This window comes from Crocodylus porosus, unplaced genomic scaffold (genome assembly GCF_001723895.1).
Source record: "Crocodylus porosus isolate Cpor-Errol unplaced genomic scaffold, CroPor_comp1, whole genome shotgun sequence".
Taxonomy (NCBI): Eukaryota; Metazoa; Chordata; order Crocodylia; family Crocodylidae; genus Crocodylus; species Crocodylus porosus.
Window position 1 is genome coordinate 108773047 of NW_017728906.1, and position 27316 is coordinate 108800362.

Here is a 27316-nt window from a genome sequence, read left to right on the forward strand (position 1 = left end):
TGGCAGACTGTTCCAGACCTTGGGGGCTCGGACAGTAAAGAAATTCTTCCTTATGTCCAGCCTGAAACGGTCTTGCAGGAGTTTGTGATCATTCGACCTAGTCATCCCTTGGGGCACTCTGGTGAACAGACGTTCCCCCAGATCCTGGTGGTCACCCCTGATAAACTTATAGGTGGCCATCAGATAATTTAAATTTCTGTCTAAGAGAAATCAACCGAGAAGTTTTTGAACATCTATGAGGAATCTTTGCAGTCTTTACCCATAATATAAAGGCTCCCCTGTACAAACAGATGCTCTCTACACACAGTGAAACAACTTGGTCTTGATTACAGTATTCAAGCGACACACACTAAAGCCAACCTTCTTCCAACAACTTCTGCAAGATTACTGTTCTACCCCCAAGATTAGTTGGCCAGATTTTATTAATTTAAAAGCCAGTGTGAAAAGCATTAAGTCTCTACCTGCACCAGACCTGTTTCAACTGAAACAGGTTAATTTACATAGGTTGTATATTCAAATTGTTCTTTCTTTGAAGAACAGATAAAATGAGACAAAATAATAGGAATTGGTTTGTGGTGTGGAAGAAAAAGGCTACGTGATTTAAAAAAAAAACAAAAAACTTTTATGATTTTTTTTCACATATGGTTAGAACCAGGAAGTATTAAAAAGTTCACAAGAATTTCAGGATCAAATGTTGGATAAGCATCTGAAAGATGACTAACAGTATAGGTTTTTCCCTCACTATAATGCACTGGAATTATGTGTGTTCATTAGAACCTTGCAGTTAACTGAGACAACAACTACCAATACAATCCAGCCCTTCCATATGGCGGTACAAAGCCCTACTACTACATCATGACAGCCTTCACAGGCAAGTGACCTGTCAAAACCAAGGCTGGGCAGCATATCCTCTGTGACAGCGAGCTGTTAATCCCCTGGATATGTTACTGTGCATATAATTTCCTGTGTGGCAGTATTGATATTGCTAAAACCCCTGGCTCTCATCTGAGTGTGTCTCCTTCTCTAATCATATTTAGAGCACACTGACCAAATATGTAGGAACCCACTCCCTTTTGCTCTACCTTCTCTTCTCTGTGCTATTTATGAACTTTATTACTTAGAATTAGGGTCCATCATTTTTTTTTTCTTTTTTTCCATCTTTGTTTACTCAGTGCCTAGAATAATGGTAATAATCATGAGTCTCTGTCTTGGGTTTCTATGAACCATAATAATACTATTAAGTAATAACAAAAGTTCCAGTTTCAGTGCTGCAGTTCCCAATAAGTGCATTTTTGCTGTGTATGGAAAAGCATGTTTTTTTTGCTTCTCCTACAGAGCACTGCAAGAGAGAGATGTCATTGTCACTATAAGAGCGCCTCATCAACAAAAAGAGTAAAAATCCTTATACATCATGATGCCAAATGCACAAGAAACAAACTAAAGTAAGAGAGCTATTTCCTAAATTAATTGTTATTGATAAAAAGGTGCAGCATTTTCAGATGGTCAGGTTCAGATGGAAATATGCTTTCAACTTAACTTGCTCTCTTTAAGAAAAAGATGAGGAATGGTACAATTAGATAGAATTAAAATGTAGGAAAAATGGGTGATTGTGAAGAAGAAGATGGCTATACAGAGTGATTTGTAAAGAAAACTGAATTTTTTTATGTATGCTGGTCAGTTTTTCAATATAGCTTATGAACAAATGTAGCTTGTGGTTCTTGTGCTTTTCCAACCCCCCCCCCCCCCAATCAAAACAGATTTAGGGTTAAATATATTGCCCTTACTCATGATATTAACAGGACTACCTGTGGAGATAAGGTACTGTTCAGCTGGTATATGCAGAGGTGACAATCTATTCCTTGAGCCTAGAACTGCCCTAGTTGTATTGCTTTGTTACTTTCATTTGATCCTATTGGACACAACTCCTGTGCATCCGCTCAGCATCAGCAGTGGAAAGGGAAAGCTAATGGGGCTTAGCTCCCACAAACACGGGGTAGCGGTAGGGCCACAAGGCAGCCCAGCTACAGGCTTCCAGCAGCTGCAGCAGGGGTGGGAAGGGAGTGAGTCTGGGGCTGAGGCAGGCATTGTGCAGCTGGCAGGGCACAGGACTGAGCCGCAAGCAGTTCACCCAGGGGGCACAGCTCCTGCTGCTACATGCACTCTGGGAGGAATGGTGGGGCATGTGCCTCATCTGGGCAGGGCAGGGCAGGCTGCTGCTCATTGTGGGCTGGGGCTGGAGTGGCACTGGGCTCTTCCCAGCAGGGGGAACTGGGCCAGGCTGTGCTCAGGGTACACGGCAGTGGTGTTGGGAGTGGAGCTATGGGAGGAGTTGAAGCCACCCCAATATTCACTATAGCCCCTGCTCCCAGCACCACCACCGCCTGGCCCACTCCCCTCTTTGGGAAGAGCCTGGTGCCACCCCAACCCCAGCCACAGCCTGCAGCTGCAGCCCACCCTGCCCCACGCCTCCTGGGGTGTGTGCAGTTGTGGGAGCCACCACCCCCTCCCCATGCCGGATGCCCCCTGGACCAGCCACTTGCAACTCCGTCCTGCGTCCCGCCGTGGTTGTGCAGAGCATGGCCTTGATCTGCCCCTCCCAGCCCTTTCCCCTCCCCCCATCCCTTCCTCTATAGACTTACCTGATGGGGGTGGGGGCATGCATGTGTGCTCTGCCCCCTCTCAATTTTTTTTCTTCTTTGCCTATGTTGCTCAGTGATTTAAGTAAAAAAAAGGTACAATAAGATACAATCTTATTCCTAGAAACTAATATCCATTGTACCCATCATGAGGACCTTTGAAAGATCAGTGAAATTGTGACAAAGCTCAAATGTATAGACATCTAGCTGCAAGATACAGATGCACATATAAATCAAGGTAGTCAGTGCAGAAATTCACAGGACCAGTTTGACAAAATTTAAATATGAAAAAATATTCCCTATATGCTTCAAAATGAAGGTACTCTATCCCCAGTTTCCTTTCAGGCCACTTTGCTTAAGGTCACAAGTTCTACTGCTATTGTTAAGTTGGAAGTTACTTGTTTTCATTTGCCGAATCACTGATCTAAGTGAATTTGAAGTCTAGTTGTACTTTAAAAGCATAAGGTTCAGTAACCTTACAAGGCAATTAGTACATTAACATTTCCAGAAGTTTTGGATAAAAGAGACTCTTGCTTCAAGTATGTTCTGGGTTAACGAGTGACAGTGACTTAGAGTGGCAGAACTCTCGCAAGCAAAATGCCCTTCAATTGAATTAATTTTGATAGTTCTTCTCCATTTTTCTGACTAACTTATTGCTCTTTTCTTTCTGCAGCTGGGGAAATAAAGAACTGGAATTGTTCTTCCTGAATAGGTGAGATTTGGGGTTTTTTTAGTTTCCTAAATTACTTTTCTATTGGAGTTAAAAGTCAGAAGTCAGAGCTCATTCCTGAGGGGAGAAACATTTGTTCATGCTGGGAAACTGGTAGTCTTTTACTAAGTGATTAACTTCTGAGCAGTAAGGAGGTTCACAGTTAGATTTCATTGCAGACAGAGAATAGAAAGAGCCATGAGAAGATAAACAAGCTACCTAAGGAGGTGGTGAAATGTTAACTGGAAATTTTCAAGAAGAGTCAAAATTTTTCTGGTCTGATAACAGATCCTGCATTTGTGTAGATTGGGCTAGATGATCGATGAGGTCCTTCTAATCTTATGATTCTACAGGACATGACTGATTCTACAGTAGATATTATCCTCAATAGTTTTACAGCACCACGTTTCCAGCATTGCTATTAGAAACACAATTCATTTATGGCGGCAACGGTCGGAATGCTTACTTAAGATAAGAGATTGAACACACTGTGGCAATTTTTTCTCACTGGAAAATGCTCTTTGGATGAAATTTGAAATGTTTTGTGAACTGCATTACCTGTGACAAAGCAGGACAGGGACTTGACCACGAGTGTGCCTAATGCTTGGCCTGGTCACTGCTCTAGACTTGCATTTTCTGCTGTCTGTCTGTTACCTTCTCCTGGACTTGAGAAATGTTGTTAAAAGTGATACAGTTCCACTAATCATTTCAACATAACAGCATTTTAAACAAGATTTTTTTCTGGATCACCTCCAAGGCGATTTTGCATGCTGGCTTAGAGCCAGGATTTGAACCTGGTTTTCACATCTCCCAGGCATGTGCCTTAAGCACTGGGTATTGACTATGCTGAGGGACATGCCTTCTTTTCTTCCTTGCTTCCCCCCTTTATTTGTCATAAACTTTCAAAATATATTGCCTTTGTTCTGCATCAGAATGGAAACAAACTCTAAAGCCACGAAAATTTCCATGAAACAGAACTATTGTTTTCTGAACAACCTTTGGAGGTGTACAGGTGGCCATTAATATTTTAATGGCTCTGCTATCTAACTCTACACGGAGCAAGTAAAAGTGACATGGTGGTTAAAATATGGATGCCTGCCAGCACTTTATCTATGCTATCACTCCCTTCGTTGCCACTCCTAGAGACCTGGAAATTGTAATGGACAATTCAGTGGGCATGTAACAGGAATGCTAGTAAGGATGGTACAGTGATAAAAAGTGAATTGGTAGAAATAATGATAATGTAAAAAGGCTGAAAACTTAAATTTGATTAACAGTAGAAATGGAAGAAAATATCAGAGCCAGTATAAAAATCAACTAGACCTCAACAGGGAAACAATATTTTTAGAGCCATCTGGTAGTATGTAGAAAATATTTTTTTGTTCTTGGGAACATTGTTCAAGATTAGCTAACCAGTACATAGGCCTATATCTATGGGCAGGAGGGCTTAAAGCACTTAGCTAGAAAGGCTCTAAGGCCTTGTACCTGAGCAGAAAAATGGTACACGGACTACTCTGGGATCATACAATGCTGAGGGGTAGCTTGTTTGGCTAGCAAAAATTTCAAGACCCTTTCCTAATACCTGCTGTTAAATTTTATATCAAGGAGAAATATTCTAGCATGCATGGCAGGTGGTATTCAGCCCCAAAGTTTGCTGATGCACCATATAGATGAGGCTTCCTACTCTCTTGTCAGTATAGCAATGCTAAATAAGCCACGATATTGTCAAAGACAGTGAGATTTTATGCCAAAGTTTCTAAGTCAAGAGCCTGAAGTTAGGCAACTAGGACATGATTGTTACATAAACTAATACCACTTTGCAGCAAGCAAAGGACCTAAAGTAAGTATAAAGCACATTTATATCTATTTTACACTGCTACAGAAAGGTAAAGGCCTCAGTGGGCACATCCACATGTGCATTAAGTTTAATACCGGTAATAACTTAATGTGCCATCATTGTGGCTGTCTTTTAAGTTGTGCTAATGTGCAGTAGACTAAATCTACTGTAGATTAGCATGGCTTTCACTGTGACATGCTGTTGTGCCATAGAATTAGTCTACTGTGCTTCTAGTGACTCATGTAGATGTGCTCAGTGTCAATAACGTTGAGGCGTCTAATAAAGCCACCTTTAAATATCATCTGTGATAAGGTATCAGTTCTCAGAGGTGCCAAGCACTGAAGTCAATGGGAGCTATGGATTCTCTACACCTCTAGGGTCAGGCTGCTTGTAGATTTATGTATCTAACTGTAGGCACCTACAAATCTTGCAAATCTTGGCCTGAGTTTATGGACCCCAAAAAGTAAATACTACGTAAACAAGTGAAAAAATGACTAACCAAGAATTAGTTTGCCCAATTTCCTGCTTCTGGCCTGCAAACTGCAGATTCGTCAGATCATTACATCTTTTAGCAATGTTCCCACCCCCTATTGCTCTCCTCTTTGAACTTGTGGTCTCTTCCAGGCCATTTAAAGTGTATCACAAAGTGTACTGAAATCATTATTCTCACAAGTAGACTTTTAAATGTCACAAAGAATAGAAAAACAAAAATCTATAACTTATGCTCCAGAGCTGCTCTAATTAAAGCACCTGGAGCATTACACATACCAGTTTCCCTGCGCTGACAAATGGCACCCCTGTTGCCATTTGTCAGTGCAGGGAAACTGATACACATGATGCTGAAGTCTGCTGGAACGTGATAATTACCATGCTCCAGCAGACTTGATTAATCAAATCTGCTCTGACACATTGTAATTACAGTACGTCAGAGCAGCCTTGATGCACATGTATAAGCACTCTTAATAAGTAGTAAAATAGGCTACTGCACATTAAAGTGGACTTGTAGACATGCCCAGAGTGAAGTAGCTTTATATCTCGAAAGCCTGATTCACTCTCAGGAGTCAGCTGGTGTAACTTCCACAACATCAATAATGTTGATGTTTAGAATTGGCTTTAGAATTGGCTTAATTTAATGGTGACACAGCCCTGAATCTTTAAGAATGTCCATTCTCTACGAATGTGCCAAGGGTTATGCAGAGGGAGCACTTAGAACCAGCAGTTCAGAAATTATCACATTATTAGATCCTTTTTTCTTTCTAAGATGGCAGTTTATCGTTGTGTATTCTTTCACTGCACACTCATATTAATATTAAAATTAAAATCATACTTCAGTCGCATCAAGACATCTAAAATATTTGCTGATACTTTAGCTTTGCAACCTGGCCAAAAAAATCTGCTCATCTTGGTATCAATATTGTACAGGCCATCCTCAATTTACCACGTTTTGAGTTACAAACTTCCTTGGACACATTCTTGAAGAAAGCAGCCAAGACTCTAGAAGAGCCTGCAGCCAAGACTCCTGAGAAGACTCCAGCCAAGAACCCTTCAAAAGTCCAACCAAGAGCCTTTCAAAAAGTCCAGCAAAGTCACCTCAAAGAAGTCCTTCCTAATCAATATGATTGGTATTTACAATATAAATACATTAATGTAGCTATATTACTCATCTATAATTGATCAAGTACAAAATTCTGGAGTATTTTTAGTGAAAATAGGGTGTCAGGCCTTGGATCAGAAATGAATCCCCCATTTATAACGTTGTTTCTTACGAGAAAATTGGTTCCAAGTTGCAATGTTTTGACTTAATTGGTTCCTGAAAACTGTGTCTTGTGTTGTAAGTCTGATGACTGCCTGTATCTACTATGGACAATGGACTCCTTTAGAAAAATTGTGTCAGGTTGTGGTGTGCTTAAATGTTCCACCAAGAAGTCCACCCATTCTATACACATGTAGCAGGTTCATGGCCACAGGGATGGCTGTGATACCCCCTTGGTAGCCATAAGGGACCTGCCTGGCTCTCACTCTCATGTTGCCCTCTCTTGATTACTTGCCCACCACACCATGTTCTTGAAAGCTGAGTAAGGAAGGCTGCCTTAAAGAGTGAGCCTTAATTTCGGTTTTTCCCAAAAGGTGTCTCTCCTGGGTCTCACCAGTCTAAGTCCTGCCCTCAGGTCTGATAGGTCCCTGTAAGCCTGTCTATGCCCCTGCAGGGTACTTGTAGCCTTAGGGCCAAATTGTGTGGCTCTGTTCTGCCTCTACACCATAACCCAAGCCTCAGAGGTATTATCACTTACAATGTTACCTTCATACACTCAGCCTCTTTGGGCCTTTGGACCCGCTGGTCCCTCACTCAGCCTTTCCTCTGAGCTCTTGGACCCTTGGTTCCACACACAGCACTTCTCTCAGGGCTCCTGGACTCCTGGTCCAGCTTGCATCCCCTCTTGGACTTGTGGACCTTAGTCCAGCTCTTGTCCCATCCCTGTGCCTATGGACCCTCTAGTCTGACTCTTAGCCAGTCACTAGCTCCTGAATCTTCAGGTCCCACATGCAGGCAATCTTCCTGTCTTTGGACCTTCTTTGGTCTCAATCTCTCAGCTCTGCTTTGTGCTCCTGAACCCGCTGATCACCCTCCAAGCCCTTTTCTGGGCCTGGGGGTCATGGATCTCTGGATCCGTTACCCTCTAAGGATCTCTAAAGTCCTTGCAGTCTTTGCTGGATCAGCCACTCTTGGGCTGCCAGCCCTCTGACTAGGCCTTACCTGGCCTTTTAGGGCTCCAGGCTAAACAGCTAGTACAACATCACAATGAGCACCTGCACTCTGGCAGACATTCAAACCTTCCTTAGGCTTAACATAAACCAGGGCCACCTGCCTATATAACTAAGCCCCTCTCTACCCCAGGTACCTTCCCTTGTTTTCTGCATTGGAGGGTGGCTTTCTTTCGGTACTCAGGAGCCCTGCTGCTAGGAACTCCTCATTTCATAGCTCCCAGAGCTGGACTGCCTGGCTGGCTCAGGCTCAGGCCTTTTATAGCTCCAGCCCAGCCTGCTGGTGGTCAGGTGAATCCTTAATTATCCCCTGCTCTCCCCCAAGCTTTTTGCCCCTGCATGCAGCCCCTCAGGTTGCTTGCTCCCTTAAGGGAGCAGGCACACACCACAGTGCCCTCTACACCATAACTATGTCTACCCATCTTTAACCATCTATACTGCATCTAGTACTTCCTTCCATTACCTGCCTCTCCTGGTCAGTCTTTTTCCCACTGTTCAGTACCATGACTACTACATGGTTCTCCTACTGGTCAGATGTTCTACACGAGGAGCTGTGAGGCAGTCATCAGCAGGGATCCTGGTTTTCTCTGATTTAAAAAAAAAAAAAATTCCCAATTTTTGGATTTTAAAAAAGTAACCAAAAAACCACATATTTTCCATGATCAAAAATGAAAACACCTATTTATGTACTGATGAAATCAATATATAGCTATAGATAGTGGCCTTTTATTTTGATCATGGAAAAATGTGGATTTTGGGTTACTTTTTTTAACCTGAAAATTTGGAGATTTTTTTTTTTTTATCAGAGAAAACCAGGATCCTTGGTCATCAGCAGTTGCATAAATTGTCCTGTGACATTTGGCTATGAGAGAAGTTGGTCAGGTAGGCAACAAGTCCCACTCTGGTGTGTTTTGGATGGTGAAGCTAGTTAGAGAGAGCTTCAGCTTTGTGGTTCCCACTCTAATGCTACAACAGTTTGTCATACTGTACTACCATTTCCTCCTTCATGTGTGTTCCTGGAGTGGGAGGTAAAAAAAGAAAAAGGGGAAAAAAGGTCCGACTGTGTGTCACCACAGTATTGGAATACCTCCCAGGAATAGAAATAGCAATAACAATTTCTTCCTTCTTGGCTTGTTTAAGAATCCATTTGATTAGTCTGTAGGGATTTGTATGCTTGTTTATGGCAAATGTGTTTGTGGAAAAGAAGTGTCACAGAAATGACCTTTGCATTTAATTCTGGCAGAAGGTAGCATTATATCTTGCAGAAGTGAGCTACATAGTCTCTTCAATTCCTATCAAAAGATCTCTCCCCCACATTCATGGTCTTTGCCCTCCACTCTTGGTTGCTCATTTTGTTGTTACAGTGGATATACCCATCATGGGATGTGCGGAGAGGTAATCTCCTGGGTGTATAGTCCCAGTTCTGTTCAGTGGAAATGCTCATCCATGATGAGATAATTCAGAGAGGGCAGCCCTATGGTGATAACCCATGTTGTTGAGCAGACAGGCTGTGGTGCTCTGTCCCAGGTGAAGCACCACAAAGGGAAGTCACTTATGTTCTAGATACAAGCTGTGACATTCAAGCATAAGGCTATTACTAGAGACCTACTGAAATTGAGATTTTTGCAGATTTCGTGCAACCTGGCATTACCTGTGGAATTGGACAAGGCCTGCAAAATCCGTGGAAAAAAATACTTACTGAAAAGAAAATGCGGGCTCCCCAGAGGGAGCCTGCATTCTTCAGGGTGTTGCTGCAGCCTGCCAGGGAAGAGGGGAGGGAGGTCTGCCTGCTTGAAGGGCTGCTGCCCCACCTCTCACCACTGATTGGCTGTGAGGGCTGCCTGTCATGTGGCCCCACCCCTCTCCACCAATCTGAGGCAAGGGGTGGAGCTTCATGATGGGCAGCCCTTGCAGCCTATCAGTGCTAGGGACAGAGTTCTAATAGAGGTTCTGCAAGGAGCCAGAGCTGGAATTGGAATAATCCCTGGGATGTTCCAGGCTACTGTATTCTGTTTATGATTGTTTGGAGTTAGTAAAACAAAGCAAAAAGATGTGTGAAGCAGCAAGTGTTATATATAAAACATATTGGGCTGTACAATATTTCACAATCACTAGGATGCTGCTCCCATTGCACTTTGAGAGTGTGGACATGGATTTCAACAGAGCAAGATTTCACTAACAGTTTTATCTAAAATCTTAAGGTTAAGTGAGAAGTTAGATCATTTTTAAAAGCTTCTGACATTTTCATTTATGAAGGAAATTCTAAAATTACTTGCAGAAATCAATCAAGGTATTTTTAGCATTTTTTTCCAAAATTGAGTCACTCTAGAAAGTTCCAAATAAAAATCTTGTTTCCAGCCCCTGAACTCCATGTTACCCACCTCCTAACATAGCACTTCAAGGCCATAGCATTTTTATTTTTTTTTGCCAGAAAAGTACACATCAAGGGTACGAGCTTGCAAATGAAAGAAATCATTTCAGGGCCTTGCTGGTGTCCCTTTAAAAGAGAGGAATTTGAAGAGCCTGTTTTCAAATGAGAATAATTTCTGCTATGTGTGAGTCACCCAAAGCTACTTCCTGAGCCAGAGACATTACTGGCAAATTTCACTTCTCTCCATTAAGGAAAAGAAATAGTATTGTTCACCAAGAAGAAACAAAAGATGCACTTTCAGGTCTTTAAGTGCTTTGGTTCTTATTTCCTTTAATTTCCGTGATTAGCTATATTTTTTATTGGGGTATATACCTTATTTTCATTTCCTTTGATCCATGAAGCTGCGCACTAGCTACTACTGTGCAGCTGGGTCCTCTATTGCTTAACCTATGCTAAAAGTTCCAAAAGCTAGTCCATGATGCCAAACTTCCCTTTTCTAAGTAAGGTAATCACTCAGACCTATAGCAAAAATTACTCCCCAGAGTGACTTGTTAGCTGCCACTACCCTGGTGTCCATCCGACCAGCTACAAGCCTGTCCCACAAACAGCACAGCAGCATGGCACACAAAGAGCACTTGTTGCTCTAATCTCCTCTTAATAGAGAAGGGGGAAGCATCAATATTCATCTTGCTGGGCCATTCTGTTCCCTTTGATGCTCCCTATTACCCTGACCCTCTTCCCTTACCTTCTTCCTTTATTATACCTTTACCCTCTCTGAGCATGTCTACATGAGATGTTTATTGCAGTTACCTAATTAGCTCTGCAATATGTGTCTCGGCATCTATGTGTGTGGCCCTATGAGGTCTCAGGAAACTAATAAACCCTGCAGCAGGGTAATGCTCATAAACATAAGTACTATCCTGCTGTGGATTTTTTTTTTTTCTCCACAACACCACACGTGTAGATGCAGATGTGGCTGACAGAGGCACAAGGGTGCTTCATTGTGTGGGCTACCTGCTGGGTAGCTCCACCCTGGAGCACCCTCTTGCCCAGCCAACCCCTCTGCAACATGTTGAGCTGAGCTGGAACAGCCCCAAGGTGACAGGCTGACTTCCTTGGCCCCCTGCCAGCCACGGCTGCTCCAACCTGGCTCAATATTCTGTGATCCCGGGTGCACATTCAAACTACACCCCAAAGAGCAATACACTCCAGCATGATATACACTGGAATTTATTACTGTGCATTAATTGCATGTGTAGATGCGCCCTCTGACCCTCTGAGTCTTAATTCTGGGTTGATGCAGAGACCCACAAGCCCCCTGTCTGGACCTGCTCTATGCACTGTTCCCTACTTACTCCTATAATGGCTGAACTAATTTTCTCAGAAGCTCCATTTGTCTCTTTTTTTTCCCCTAGTTTCTTAATGTCACCTCTTTACAAAGCTAGCCCAGTTTGCTTTGGTGTAGTTTCAGTGTCCATGCTCTTCTTGTTTCGTCTCAGTTTATTTTCTTCTGCACCTCTCACAAGGGAGAAACCTTCCTTGGATGGCAGTTCTACATCTTCCCAAAGATCCTATCCTGGGTTCCAGGCAAAGAGGAACAGAGTTAATGCTATCTTCTCCCTAAGTCCACTTCTGTCAGACCTAATTTCTACTGACAACAGCATTGGTAACTTGTACAGTGTATGTAAGTGTATGGAAATGTGATCTGCAACTGACCTACACCTCACTCCTGCTCCCTACTTTTGGTTTTTCAGGCAACTTGGGAGGGAGAAATATTTCCACAATAACTCTACTGGGTCTCTGCAATCCATCATACATTGACCAGTGACCCTAAAGCCAGTATTTTAACATTTGCTTAATTTTGCTGACATTCAAAACAAGAATATGTGAGGTAAATGGATGGTGCGATATCATTCTTTTCCTCACCAGCTCCCATAAATTTCCCCCTTAACTAATAGTGAATTGTGTAACAAGAGTGCAGGGATTTGCAGACAGGAAGGGTGAGGGAATGGGAAGTCTAGCCACTTATTTTCCCATTTGAACAAAACCACACATCTTAACACTAACTCAAGAAGGATGCAAAGCCTCTTGGCAAACAAACTTGTATTCGGTACCTTTGCTGGAAATGTTTATAGCTTTTCCTGTAAAACTTACCAAGAGTGTTGATAGGACAGCCTCGTGTTCAGATTGCACAAACTGAAGTGGGGGAGGAACAGGAAGATCTCTAGGAGGCTGTTGTGGAAAAATATCTGCTAGATGATGTATACTAGGGCATTGCTAAAGCAAAAAAAATAAATTCTTTAGAGGTCATTTATGAACCTTAGAGCCAGGGTAAGTTTGTCAGGGAAGAGATTATCTTCTATAGCTAAGCTAGGAAGCATCTTCTCTTTCCAGCATGCTCTTCTGAAAACTATCTATCTGATTGTAAGTTAATTCTTTCCATCTTAGACTCATTTGAAGCTGATACTGCCTCGTCTGGGAAGAAGGTCACTCAAAAAAAATGTTGTGTAGTCAAAGAGGGCAACAGGGTAGTGGTGTGAAAGTGCTAACCTCCCAGGCATTTGAACCACACCTAGGAGAGCTAAAGCCCAGTGAGAACACATGGTCATGTTTTGAACTCTTGTGTAAGCAGTGTCTCATTTTGGCTTTGCAAGTGGGTAGAAATTACTTTGAGAGTAAAGCTTGGAAGAGGTATTACTTTTTCCCTCCTATTAGGCCCTTCATGGAAATGAATCTTCATAGAATTGTGACAGTGCGTAAGAAATACATTGTCCTTAAAATAAGTGTATTATATTGTTTCCAGGGGGCAGATCTAGACCATATAACTTTAGGTGTTGTCAGTTGCCAAAGGGAGAGGCTTAATTTTAAGTTGCTTAAGTTTTGTGAACATTGGACAGAAGAAATTGTGGTGTTGGAGAGTGTTATATAATCTGAATACATTTAGTAGCTACTGAGCAGGGCCAGCCATATTTTGCTCCAAGATAAAGTGCTTACAGACACTAGCAGGACAGGAACAAAGGAACGAGACAAAGAGTGTGCAGCTCCCCCATTTGCCTGTACTGTGCATACACAGTGGGTACATACAGATGTTTGGGGAAGCTAGGAAGGGGTTAGATTATGATGTTTATCTGGTTGCTCATCTAGAGGGGAATCAGGGGGGCTAAAAAATAGCCCCTGGTTGAGGGGGAGAGTTCCTCCCATTCCCCCAATCCTCCCTAAGGACTCTGCTATCCCTTGTGATCCTGTCAAACCCTCCTAGTCCCTACCAATGCTCCTGCTAGTCTCCCCCGCCCCCCGCTCCACAATACCTCAACTCCCTGAAGACCCCACTTGCACCCCCAATCTCCTTTGTGGACACTGTTTGCCCCCCTGATTTCCCCAAGCCCCCCACAGACTCCGCTTGCTCCTCCTTGATTCACATCCCCAGCCACCCACAGACCCTGGTTGCTCCTGCTGATAACCCCAAGCCTCCCCACTAGGTTCCCCATCCTGACTTACCTTAGATCAGGTGGCCATTTTTAACTCAATCTAACCTCCCTACACCCCCAACTTCCCTGAATGTCTGTATGTATCCAGTGAGCTCTGACCTCACCAGTTTATTGGGGCAGGGTCTGGGAGAAGAACCTGCTTTTATATGGCTCTGGAGCTCAGGGAGCTCCAGCCAGACCCTGCACCAAGCTTATGTGCAGCCCAGCCAAAGATGGGTGGAACTGTGCTGATATATTCTCTCTAGATCCACCCCGGCTTAGAGATCTCTGGGTATGTGGAAATCTCTGTATATAATTGTAATTTATTAAACTGTTTCTCTCTGCACTTTGTACTGTATCTACAGTTGCAAATAGGGCTGACATTTTGATGTGTTAGCATGGGGTACCAGCCATAACTTGCTATTTGCTTGCCTAGTGCACATGTCTGGCCCTGAAATTGAGAAGGCTTATATCTCTTAGCAGACCCAGTCAGTCTAGTTAGTAGGCCAATTAATCAGGATGCTAAAATGTGTTCACTGAGTCACATTTCTTCGTGCCTACTATTTCTTGGTGCCTGGGTTTTGTTTTCCTGTAATTACTGTATACAGGATATGATATTAGTAAATGGGCTTTTATAATTTTCATTGTTTTATTATTTATGATTTCATTTACAGAGAGGAAAGGCAGTCTCCAAATGTCAGAATATTTTGGAACATTTCCATCTGCGAAAGGAAATCTGAAACTCCTGAGTTGTCATTTCCTTTGGAAATATGTATCACTTCACTACTTTGAACAAATGTACTATATAAAAAAGTAAGATTTAAAGTACATCTTATATCTTGTACTCATTTAGTATGAGGATATTCTTTTACAACTTAGCAATCAGATACATCATAGTTGGTCTTCCTTGAATATGAAAATACCTGTAAGCAGAGAGGTTGGTATCAGTGATGCCAGCAGAACAATAATATGTAATACTTCATCATGCTTTGCTGGAAACATTCATAGGATGCCTTTAGGATTAGAAGCATGAACATTTTGAGATTGAAAATGATGGATTAGAAATTAAATTCCAGCAGAAGAATTAAAAAGGTTATTATATAAATTGGATAAAATATCCCCTTTATTGCATAAAATAGTACGCCATGTGGAATGAAATCATAGGGAAGCTAGCAGGCTGTGGAGTGGATGTCTACACAGTCAGGTGGGTGGCCAGCTGGCTTAGGGACTGCACCCGGAGAGTGGTTGTTCTTGGCCTGGAAGGAGGTGGGCAATGGGGTCCTGCAGGGTTCGGTCCTTGGACCAGTGTTACTTAATATCTTCATCAGTGATTTGGACGAGGGTGTGGAGAGCACCCCTCCAAGTTTGAAGATGATACCAAGTTATGGGCAAAGTTAACACACTGGAGGACAGGGAGCAGATACAGGCCGACGTGGACAGGTTGGATCAATGGGTGGAACAAAATAGGATGCAATTCAACAAAGATAAATGTAGGAAGGATGGAGGATTCCTAGGATGGAGGAATCCCCAGAACACCTAGAGGTTGGGGGATGACCTCCTCAGCAGCTCAGAGGCTGAGAGAGATCTTGGAGTCATAGTTGACTCCAAGATGAACATGAACCTGCAGTATAATGAGGCCATCAACAAGGCCAATTGCACCTTGTCGTGTATTAGCAGATGCATGACCAACAGATCAAGGGAGGTGATGTTCCCCTTCTATGCAGCATTGGTCAGGCTGCAGCTGGAGTACTGTCTCCAGTTTTGGGCGTTGCACTTCAAGAGGGACACAGAATCTGGAGAGGGTTCAGAGGAGGGCCACTCTCATGATTAGTGGCCTCCGTGAAAAATCCTACAAGGGGAGGTTGAGAGATCTGGATCTCTTCAGCCTTCACAAGAGACGGCTGAGGGGTGACCTTGTAGCCGCCTATAAGTTTATCAAGGGAGGACAACAGGAATTGGTGATTCGCTATTTTCCAGAGCACCCCAGAGTGTAAATAGGAATAATGGGTGCAAACTAGTGGATAGTCGATTTAGGTTAGACATTAGGAAGAAATTTTTTACAGTAAGGGTGGCCAGAATCTGGAATGGGCTTCCAAGACAGGTAGTACTATCACCTAACTTGGAGGTCTTCAAGAGGAGGCTTGATAGTCACTTGGCTGGGGTCATTTGACCTCCGTCCTTTTTTCTGACAGGGGCAGGGGGTCGGACACGATGATGCATTGTGGTCTCTTCCAACACTACAATTTATGAATCTGTGAAAGACATACCAAGAGAATTTGCCATAGAAAAAGAATCATTGTTGCAAGTACTGTCTATGGAGTTTAGTATGGTACTTTTTAAAAAAAGGAACAAACCTTTTGGTTAGGGACAAATGACATCTAAGCCAGTATAAGTGATCAGAAACCAGTTCAAATCTGTAAGAACAGAAATTTGGTGCACATACATCACTTTCAAAATGGCCCAAACCAGTTTAAGATAAACCTGGATGGATGTATTATCAGACTTAACTGATTTAGGTTAAATTGGTTTATTGAACTTCTGTCCCAGATCCCCTCCAAATTCAATTCAATGCACAGTCCCCCAGCATCCCAGAATGCTTTGCAACTCCCCTGCAAACTCCCCTCACAGGGTGGGCAGGATAGCCTTGGCCCAACCTATCTGCTTCAGCCAACCAGGGAGGCATGCTTTGACATCCCTCGGCTTCTGGCCTTGGCCACTGCAGGCATTTCATTGCATTTCCAGAATCAAAAGTGAATGTCTATTTACTTGCTTATTGGTTTACTTGCTTATTGCTTATACTAACCTGCAAAGATTGAATTGATTCAGCCTCTGGCTTTTTGACTGTCTGTACTTAGCCTTTATCAAAAGCAAATTAAAGTTGCAAGCCTGTTATACCAAAAACCGGCTAATGCCCCAAACTAGATACCAAACTTTGGAAAAAAAGGTATCCTTAAAAAGTGAACAAAAGGACAAATTTACATATGTAGAAAGTTAATGATACTTAGCAATATTCTATTAATTTGTTATTCTGACCATATACTTTTACAAATACTAAGGAACAAATATTTGGGTGAGCAGTGTAAACTGGGCAGGATGAAAAATGATTGGAGTAGCTTCCATGAGACTACTCACACGCTTAAAGGTAAGCATGTGCTTTGTGGACCGAGGGCCTAATTTGTTAATTTCCAGACTTTCTAGTACTTGGGTATGGTAGGGTCTTGTCAGAAAGAATTCTTCCAGTTCTCTGTCGCAGGCACCACTATTGTTCTGAACGGTATGAAGGAGCCCCATTAAAGGAAAAATATGCTAAAAGAATATGCTAATACTTGCACAGAAAGGGATAAATTAGGGTGTGAGTGCGTCACATTGTAGCTTTAATATTATTTAAACATAAGTTTTAAAGGAAGCAAATTAATAAAAAACCCAGAAGCCTTGTCATCCTGTGTGTAATATGTGTAATGTCTGCACTGGGCACTTGATTAACTGTATTCTCTTTAATTAATTTATAACCAGGGATCCTGGTTTTCTCTGATTTTAAAAAAATCCTCAATTCTTGGATTAAAAAAGTAACCCAAAATCCACATTTTTTCCACAATGAAAATGAAACACCACTAATATATAGATGTATCTATAGTGATGTTTCATTTTAATCATGGGAAAATGTGGATTTTTGAGATACTTTTTTGATCCCCAAAATGGGGATTTTTTTGAGAAAAAACCAGGATCCCTGCTTATAACACTTATATCCATCCATAAATGACTAGTTTAGTCCACATGGCTCTCTTTTTTTGTCTCCATTCTCCTCCAGCCTCCCCATAAAATGTTCTGATAACTTTGATTCCCACTCCGAATTCCTTACTATCATTATATTACCCTTTTTCACAGAGATTTATTGTCCCAGAATCATGATAATTAGTTTCTGTCCCCAGCAGGTTTTCTTATCCGTTATCTCTAGAGGTCTGATTAGGAGAAACATTAATAAGTTGGTCATGAGCTGTCAAATTCAGTGATGTGGACAGTTGAGAAGAACCCCATTTGTACAGCCATACTGAACTTATCAGGATGGAGAACTTTACCAAGGCCTGTCCAAAATTGCTGCTGAGAGGAGCTCTGCCATTATATATTAGGTGATGTAATATGCCAGTAATACAGCAGTATCAGGAGCTTTATATTACTCTTCCTGAGTACTGGCTGTCTGGTGTCATGTTGGTAAAAGCTTTCTTCACATGCTTGGAGATCAATACTGTCTTGCCTAACATTCCTTCAGATGTTTGCATCAGAAACTTAACACTTTATAGTTTTGTTTCTCTATAGTATCTATTGCCATTGCAGCAGCTTCTCACTCAAGCTGGCAGTTATGATAGAGAGAGAACATTTTAAAACTTTATTTCTTTACTGTGTGAAACCCTGTGACAATTGGCTTCACTTGCCATCCTCCTTCCCTGAACCTTTTGCTTCTCATTTTCCTTTCTTTCCCCCTTCCCCCCCACCCCCAAATGGACATTCCTTGCCTATTTCCCCATTCCCGCTAGCAAAGGAGGATTAAAATTAAAACGCATTTCTAAGAAATATTTTTCTTAGAAATAATGAGAGAAGGTGCATTGCTTTCTAGTTATGTTAGTGCCCTCACTTTTAAGAACTCTAGAAGTGTTCAGGCTACAAACACATGCACAGCACACTAGCATTTTCAGGCACTATGATGCATTTGCATTGATACCAGTTACTGCTGAATTCTACTAGTTTATCATTGCACTCTGTGATGAGATATGTTCATACTTAAGTTTATGAACACTAAGGTAAAACAGCCCTTTTACCATATTTATTCAAATAGAAGATGACCCTGATTACAAGATGACCCCCAATAATTAGCTTCTATATATGGGAAATTTATAAATTTGTTAGTTTTCCAGGTATAGAATCTAATTTTTTGAGGTTTGCCTTGAATTTGTCCCCCTCCCCCTGCTACAGCAAGGAAAGTAAATAGTGGGGAGGGTGGATGCAGTTAGCCCTTTCCCCTGGCAGTCCCTTTCTTTCCCCTCTCCTTACTGTCAGACCCTGCTCTCTCTGAGCACAGGGAAGTGAGGACTAACCTTGAAAACAATAACCGTGAAATTAAACATGGCTATAGCAATTTACATGTAGTACCTATGCACTTAGCTTATCTAGAATAGATGCCCCATACCTATTTTTCCCCCCTCCATGCTAATTAGGGAAAAATAACTCCTTCTGCATTCAAGTAAATATGATGATATTACTGAGGTAGTTTGTTTTCTTTATCACCAGCTGGAAGGTATTGTCTGGACAAATAGCAGTTGTTTCAAACCTTTCCAATATGCCCAGTGACATGGCCTGGAGTAGCATTCTTTGAAGTAAGGACTGCTTTCAGAGCTGCACATTCAGTTACTACCCTCTCCCCTTAAGAAAGTGAGAAGGACTTCTCCCTTCAAGCCCTCCACTCCACTCAAAGGGAAGGAGGATCCAAATGCCCATATTACAATCCCCAACTCATACCAGTGAAATTAAGTCACAATCAATCATACAACCTCAATATTCCTTCATTTCTCCAAAATACATCAGGCCTATGAGAGAGTCTTCTGCATTGGACATGTCCAACCTTCAAATGGAACCACAGGGTGACATTTGGCATTCCAAACTCATGGGAAAATAAAACATTTTATAGTGGTTGGTATGGAGTCTAGGAGGAGTGGGACAATACTTAGAAATATTTTGTCTGATTTCTCTTCATACTTGTAACCATGCACAGAGAGGCATTATCAGACACAGACAACCTGTCAAACCTCAAGAAAGTTACAAGAGCAAAGGAAGTTCTGTTCCATGCGGCATTCAATCATCCCAGACTCAGTGAGCAACTGTTCACCAGGGTACCCAAGGGGAAAATCGGGAGCAATGGCCACAGACTCCTGAAAGATCAATTCAGACTCAACATTAGGAAAAACTTCTTCACAGTCAGGGTGTCTAGACTGTGACATAAGCGTCCTCCAGAGGTGGTGCAATCACCTACCCTGGAAACATTCAAGAGGAGACTAGACAGTCACCTTGCTGGGGTCACCTGACTCCCCATTATCTTTCCTGCTTGGTGCAAGGGGCTGGACACAATGATCTTCCAAGGTCCCTTCCAGCCTTACAATCTATGAATCCCCGAAGGACACAAAAACTTCAGTGTTACAGTGAAGGCTACTTGGAGCATTCTCCAAAGCTCAAGGCAGAGCACATTGCACTGGTAAAGGACATGATACGGGCACTGCAGAGAAAAATGGGGGTGAAGTTATAGAGGTTTAATACTTTACTCCAACACTCCAGTGTCCTGCAAAATGTATAGAACACATGATGATGGTGCCACCATTTCAATCAGCCTTTCTAGAGGTCCTTCTCACCACATTCTACCCTAAAGGAGAGGGGGGAAAAAAGAAAATCTTCGGAGTGTGTCAACTTCGGGAGTTTGGGTGAGCACTCCTGACTGGGCCTAACTACTTAACTACTAGGGCTGTGTGAAATTTCAATGAGTGTTTTGTTTTAAAGCTGTTTCGATGCATTTTGAGCTCGAAACAGCAAAATTGAAATGAAACAAAAGGCTTTGGAACTGCTTCAAAAGTTCTGAAAATTCAAAATTTTGAAGCAGCCTGGTGGCAGGAGACAGGGGAAAGCCAGGGCTGCACTCTGCCTCCCACTGCTGGGCAGAGCTCTGTGGAGCTGGCAGAGCCAGTCAGAGTGCAGCCCTGGCTCTCCCCTGCTTCCGCCTCCTGCCACCGGGCTGCACTCCAACTGGCTTTGCCAGCCCCACAAAGTTCAGGCCAGCAGTGGGAGGCGGGGGAGAGCCAGGGCTGTGCTCTGCCTCCTGCTGCCATGATGAGCTCTGTGGGGCTGACAGAGCTGGTTGGAGCACAGCCCTGGCTCTCTCCCGCCTCTCCCACTGGGCAGCAGTGGAACTGCTGCCCCACAGAGCTGAGCCTGGAGGCAGGAAGCAGGGGAGAGCCACTGGCTAGGGCTGCGCTCCAAGTGGCTCCACCACTGGCTCTCTTGCCACTTCCCACTGCCGGGCTGAGCTCCATGGGGCTGGCGGAGCTGCTTGGAGTGCAGCCTGTCAGTGGGAGGCAGGAAGAGCCAGGGCTGCACTCTGAGCAGCTCCGCCAGCCCCACGGAGCTTAACCTACCCGCCCAGAACTGCTGGACTTCTCCTGGGGGCACATGCCCCCAGATCTGCACACGGGATGACAGGAGGATGCTGCTGCTGCCTGAGGCCAGTGACAGTACCAGTCTTCCCAGTGCTGGGTGCAGGCTCCACTCAGTACCAGTCTCAGGTGGCAGGGGCAGCCTCCTGTCATCCAGAGTGCAGATCTGAGGGCCTGCACCCCCAGGAGGGGTCCAGCACATCCCCACAGCCCTCCCAGGAATGTCAGCCCCAAGAGCTGCAAACAGGATGACAAGAGGCTGCCGTGGCTACTTTGGGCCAGCAGCAGCAGTCTTCCCAGAGCTGGGCGCAGGCTGCGCCCAGTGCCGGTCCTAGGTGCCAGTGGCAGCCTCCTGTCATGCCAAACCCACACTCCCAGGAGGGGACCAGCACAACCCCACAGCCCTTCTGGGGGTGCGGGCCCCCAGATCAACGCACAGGATGACAGGAGGCTGCCACTGCTGGCAAGTGACACAAGTTTTGCTTGTCAGCAACTTGGGGTGCAGTTTCCCAGAAACCCCAGTACCTATATCCTTGAAACTTGGCAGGCTTCATGCCCTCTGAAGGGGCTGTCATCTCTGCAATTTTCATCCAAATCAGGCAAGAAATGACAAAGGTATAAGCATTTTTATGATTCCCCATTATAGCCTATGGGCAAAACGTTGAAACGCGTCAAATCAGCGAAACGGTTTTGACGAAACAAAGCGAACAGTGCTTCAAAATGAAATGACACCATGAAACTCTGTCCCTTCGAAATGGTGAAACAGAAGTCAAAACAAAATGCTGCTGTTTTGCACAGCTGTATTAACTACCCATGTTTTTCAGTTAGTTTGGTATTCTCCTACATTTATCAGAGAAACATTGTTAGGAATGCTTTTTTAAAATCTATAAATGCATTTTCTATTAACTCGTTTATTCAGGTCCAGTTAAGCCCATAAACCGAAGAACACTAGTTACTCCAGGCTATTTACTTCTAATAAAAATAAACTAGAACACATTTGTGTGTTGATGGATCATTCATTGGCCAGCTACACTGTGGCTTTAAAGTCATAGACAATGCATATGTAACCCTGTTCCCCTGACCACTTGGGCCACTTTATGGTGCCCTCTCTGGGCATCCACCATTTTGAGAGAAACTCCTCCAGGACTTTTCACTTGGTCTCATAGAATTCAGCATGCATTGATCACACGAGGCACCATCGTGCTGAGAATCATTCCAGTCTTTTCGCAAGGCATTACTCTGCCTCTCCTTTCAGCTTTCCAGAAGCACAGTGTGCTGACATTCTGCAGCTGCCCAGAAAAATGTTAAACTCTTCTCATTTCTCAGTCCAACTGTCCAACAAAGCAGGGGCTTAGAGCACACAGTGTTTGAGTGCCCTTAATCATTCCAGCAAACAGACACGTTTCTGAAAATTCATAGCAGGACTTTCCCTGATCACTCCTAATTAGCATGTGTGTTTCTTCCACAGTGACCAGGTAAACTTTGTATTGTGATATGGATAGGCCTTTGGCTGTGCACCAGGGGTAAAGAATACACATTTTTGGCCATAGCTACAGGTCCAAAATGGCATAATTACAGTAAAGTGAATGGAGGCCAGGAAGGGATTTTTGGGATGTTTGACCACAAGTACAAGAATTCCTGTAGTTTCTGGTATGTATCCCACAATGCACTGCATGAAAGAAAAATCAAATCACAGAGCATAGAATGGAGTGGTGGAACTGGGTGGAACCAAATCCCAGTGCATTGTGGGATACCTGCCCAGAGTACTGAAGAGTTAATCTGCACAAACACAGAAATGTGGAGATGCAATTATTAACTGCTGTAACAGAGATCAGGGACTGATTTCAGTTCATTACAGTTAAATCTGGCACTCAAAGTGAACAAAGTGGATTGCTATAACATCACCAAGCAAACAAGGCCTGAATAAGTGAAACGTTCATGTGAAATCTAAAGTAGACCCTTGTGAAATTCCAAGGGTTCTAGGACTGTTAGAGTTTAAGAATGGCACTAAAGTAATTCATTTATCTGAGGGTTTCGGGCCCTGTAAATAAGAGCCATAAATTCCCTGTAAGATGTAGACTAAATTGTTTAGACCTCTCCCAGTACTGACAGAGATGTCCACAGTAGTTTCTAAGACTCATACAGGCTTTTCTAAAAGTAGATTTAGCAGACCAGGGCTGTGAAACAAAGGTACATCCACACTGCAGCTCACCTAAATAGTAGTATAATTAAGGGGTCCACCTGCCTTAGGTGCCAACTTTGGGGGAGAAGGAGAAGTCGCAAAAATAGCTGCCACTGCTGATGCTGGCCTGGTACTGTTATTGGTGGCAGTGACCTGGATACTGTCACTGCTTTGTGCACAGCTTGCCCCACAGGGAGCGCGTCTACACGAGATGCTAACTGTGCAGTAGGCGAATAATATTGTGCAGTAGCATGCCACAGCACAAACAGTGCTAGCACGTTACTGTGCATTATTATTAGGCTACTGTGCAGTAGCGTCACTGAAAAGGCATTTGCCAGTGCTACTGCACAGTAACTCTGTTTATTGCACTTTTATTTAGTATTTGACTATATAAATACTAAATAATACACAGTAACCACTGCACATAGCATCTCATACAGACATGCACGCAGGGTGTAGAACTGCCCAGCTTTGCCCCTGCATATGGATATACCTAAGGTAGCCTTAAATTAGCTGGCTTAGTTGCTGGTAGCAGAGGAACCATGCTAGAAAATACCACAGAACCGGATGATCCTTTGAATTATTTAACCTTGTTTCTGGGCTGGGTATCACAGCCTGCTCTGAGGTTGGTGCTGCTGTAGGTACACAACTAACAGCACCTGAGCTTCTTAAATGAAAGCTAATTTGGGACTGTCCACAGGAACTGTAGACACTGTCATGACAGCAGTATAAAAATACCCAAATCCTATACTTTACATTCAAAACAGACCTGTCTCCTGTGTTATTGTTTCATGCAATTTCTGAAGTAGGAAAAAGCATCTGAAATTGTGATATATTCTGACATAGCTCCTTTCCACACAAAAGTCTAAACTGCATGAAAACATTAATACTCTAACCAGCCTTGATGCAAAAGAAATAATATCTCCCTATTATTCTTCATATTTTTGTAGGGGAGTTTAAAGACTAACAGTTATGCAGGAAGCAAAGAGCTGATGCAAGGAGGTTGTGATAAATTGCAAGAAGTTGTTATTGAATAAGTGGGCAATATTGAAGCTGTTTTCCTATCCTGGCCTACAGTCAGTAATAATGATGATATACTGAGGTTCCAGAAAACAAATAGACAACTTTGTTACTTTTTGAATAGCAGTGGTTTAATGTTTTACAAAAGACGACCCCGTGCTAGTTTTGTTTTGTTTTTTAAGATTAAGATGATGTATTCTGTAGTTTTTCAAAACAAAGCGTTAACACTTTTTTTAATGCTTGCTTCCCCCTGCATGTAACACTACACTGTGTTTGCACTGTTTGGTTAAAATTAGATTTCCTAAATGTCAGTTCAGCATATTGCTGCCATCTCATTTTAACAGGAGCATGTAGCTTGAAGCGTTTGTCAATTTCTTATCTGTGTTGTTATAGACCTCTAGTAAGCAAAAGCTAATTGGAATGTGCATACATTTTATTTAGAGGATTTATGCATATTCATGGTAAATTTACTATTGTTGTGCCAAATTTAGTTAATCATTGATTAAATAGTTCTAAATAATACTAAAAAAAAGTTAGAGGACAAATGGAGCTATAATTTCATTCATTTTCACAGTACTATTTTGTTGGTCAATTTTATCTGTGTGGCTTTTAAATTTTCACACGGGTAAATTCTCTTTGCTGGAAAGGACAACACTTGCAGAAGTGTATTTAAGCCATAGGGTGTGTCTACACGTTGCCGTACGGCGACATAGCTATGTGCTACATCACTGTATGATGCTATGTAGCAATCGTTTGAGTCTACACATGATTGGTAGCTATGTTGTTGTAGTGGTGCACTCCCCTGGTATAGCATGCCACTATGGCCACATAGTGGTGAAACATAACCATGAGCTGTGCGCATGGTGCAGTATGGGTGGTTACTATGCTGTGCTTTAAAAGCATAGTGCTGTAACACGTTGCTGTACAGCAACATTGCCAAATTCCTCTTTTGTTAAACCTACAAAAACATTTCCAGTTTATTCAGTGGGACTATGATTTGACCTATCTAAAGGCCCCTTGTGAATTCTCCCCTAATTAACTTCTTTGCAGTTCTCCTGGAAGGTAGGAGCATAAGTAGAGGGATGGATGAATGGCACTCGGGGCTGGTGCCCCAGCTTAGGAGGAGCTCCAAAATCACCCCTCACCATGTGGAGTCTAGTGCTGGTAGCAAAAACAGCCTGATGTTGCTCTTGCAGCACCAGCAGCTGGGTGCCTAGATGCCATGCTGTTGCTGTAAGAGCTACAGCTAGGGTTGGCAGACCACGTGGCAGTGGCTGCATCAGCAGCCACAGCCAGGGACTGTTTTAGAGTCCCCAACTCCGCTTGTTACACCTCTTGCTGGAAAGCTTTGAGATGTTGGCTCTGGCCTGGATTTTTCCCCTGACTCCGTAACAAGACTTCTTAGGCAGAATCCTATTTCACGTTATGACCCAAAATGGCAGTGATCCATCTGTGTAAGTACTATTTTTGGCACTTACACACACTTGGTGATTGCATGTTACTGGTATTGTGGATATGCAGCATGCTCTGTAGCCGAATGTTTGCCTATTCACACAACACATGGAACAGGATCAACAGCTGTGCACGAGTGCCAGAAATGGATTTATGTGGCTTATGGACAAAGCAGTATTCTGGTGTGTAAAGTGAAACAGGGTTTTGTCCATAAGTTCTCTTTGTACCTCAGTGCACCCCTTGGTGGGCTGCTCCCCTCTGTTTATTTGCCCCAGCCATGCAGGGGGGGTGCGGCTTTAGCGAGGTCTGTTGCCCCTAGGGTAGGAAGGAACACTGTTGCTTGCAGCTGAATAGTGCTGCTATGTAAATTAACATTTTGAAGAGCATCTTTTTTAGTATCTCAAAATATATCAGCAAGATACTTCTCTATACATACATAGGAAAAAAAAAACCTCATCACCGAAAAGACCTGAATCTAGTAGAAATTCCGTGGTCAAAGGTAAACTGCTCACATTTCTTTTTTTACAGTTTTACAGATTACTCATGCATACTTACTCTATCTCGAACTCATACCATATATATTTAAATGTTAGTGCATACACCAGTGTTTAACTGATGCTGGCAAATTGCTTTATTGTACCGGTAAGCTTAAATTAAGCATTTGCTTCCCCTCCTTAGTTGTTGCAAGTGTTCTAAATCTTGTCATTGTTATTTACCTTTGTCATCCTGATGTATATGTAGTTTCATACTGAAAAGTAGACAGGAACAAGATGTAGGTCATCCAGCCCTCTGCCAGTCAGCAAAGCTTTGCTAGTGACAGTAATTTTGTCAAAGGTTTGATCAAGACATCTCTAATTGTCTTATAGTTCTGCTTTCACATCCTTCAATGAGAGGCCCGCACATACAGCTATCAGGTAGTTATTTCTAATATTCTGTTGTTTTACATTCATACCATTACTTCTAGTCATATACACAAAAATGGTGACCTTCCTCCTTAGGCTTGCACCTTGAATTGCAGGTATTTGAAGACAGTACTTAAATGTCCTCCACTGATTGTTGTTGCTTGTGCCCTTAAGTTATAATAAGATCACATTTACTTACCTTCTAATTTGAAGATGGTGAAATGTGGTCTGCAGTGAAAAGCCCCCAGAGCGTTCCCTGCACAGTTCATCCAAAGACCCTGGAAAACCCAAGTTGCAGTGATAACTGAGGATGCTCTGCTAGTTACTTTCCACTCGTTTGATGCAGTGGCAGCAATAATAGCACCAATTCCACCAAAACAAAATATAAAAGCTACAATCTGTATTCCTAACATGCTTCTTGAATCTCACTGTATTCTGAGCAACTAGCAATGTCACTGTGTGGGCAGGGAGGTAGTATGTCAGTCATCTGGGCAAGCAAAAAAAAGGTACAACATAAGCAAATTACACTTAAGTGTAACAGAAAGTTAATGTGGATGCAAAACACTTTTTAAGCTTGAGTGATTAAGAATGATGCAGGTCCTAAAGAGATTTAGAAAGAAAAGATACTATTTTTAGAGGTCATTATCCATAGATACAAAAATGCATTAATGTGTAATGTAATTCTAAAAATTATTTTAATTGTTTTCATATTTTTCTCCTTTTTAGTATTCCAGTTAATGCTTAATTTTTAGTTAATTGGAAACTTAACAAACTTTGCATCTTGGAA

General features: G+C 42.7%; 1 protein-coding gene across 1 annotated transcript in view; it reads right to left on the reverse strand.

Moving 5' to 3' along the window:
• CLDN10 (claudin 10) overlaps positions 1-27008 on the reverse strand; it is a 106344-nt gene extending 79336 nt beyond the window's left edge. The window contains exon 1 of the mRNA XM_019529747.1: positions 26729-27008. Within this exon, the coding sequence (XP_019385292.1) occupies positions 26729-26942 (214 nt within the window). The 5' untranslated portion in view covers positions 26943-27008. The remainder of the gene's footprint in view (positions 1-26728) is intronic.
• Positions 27009-27316: the final 308 nt, after the last annotated feature.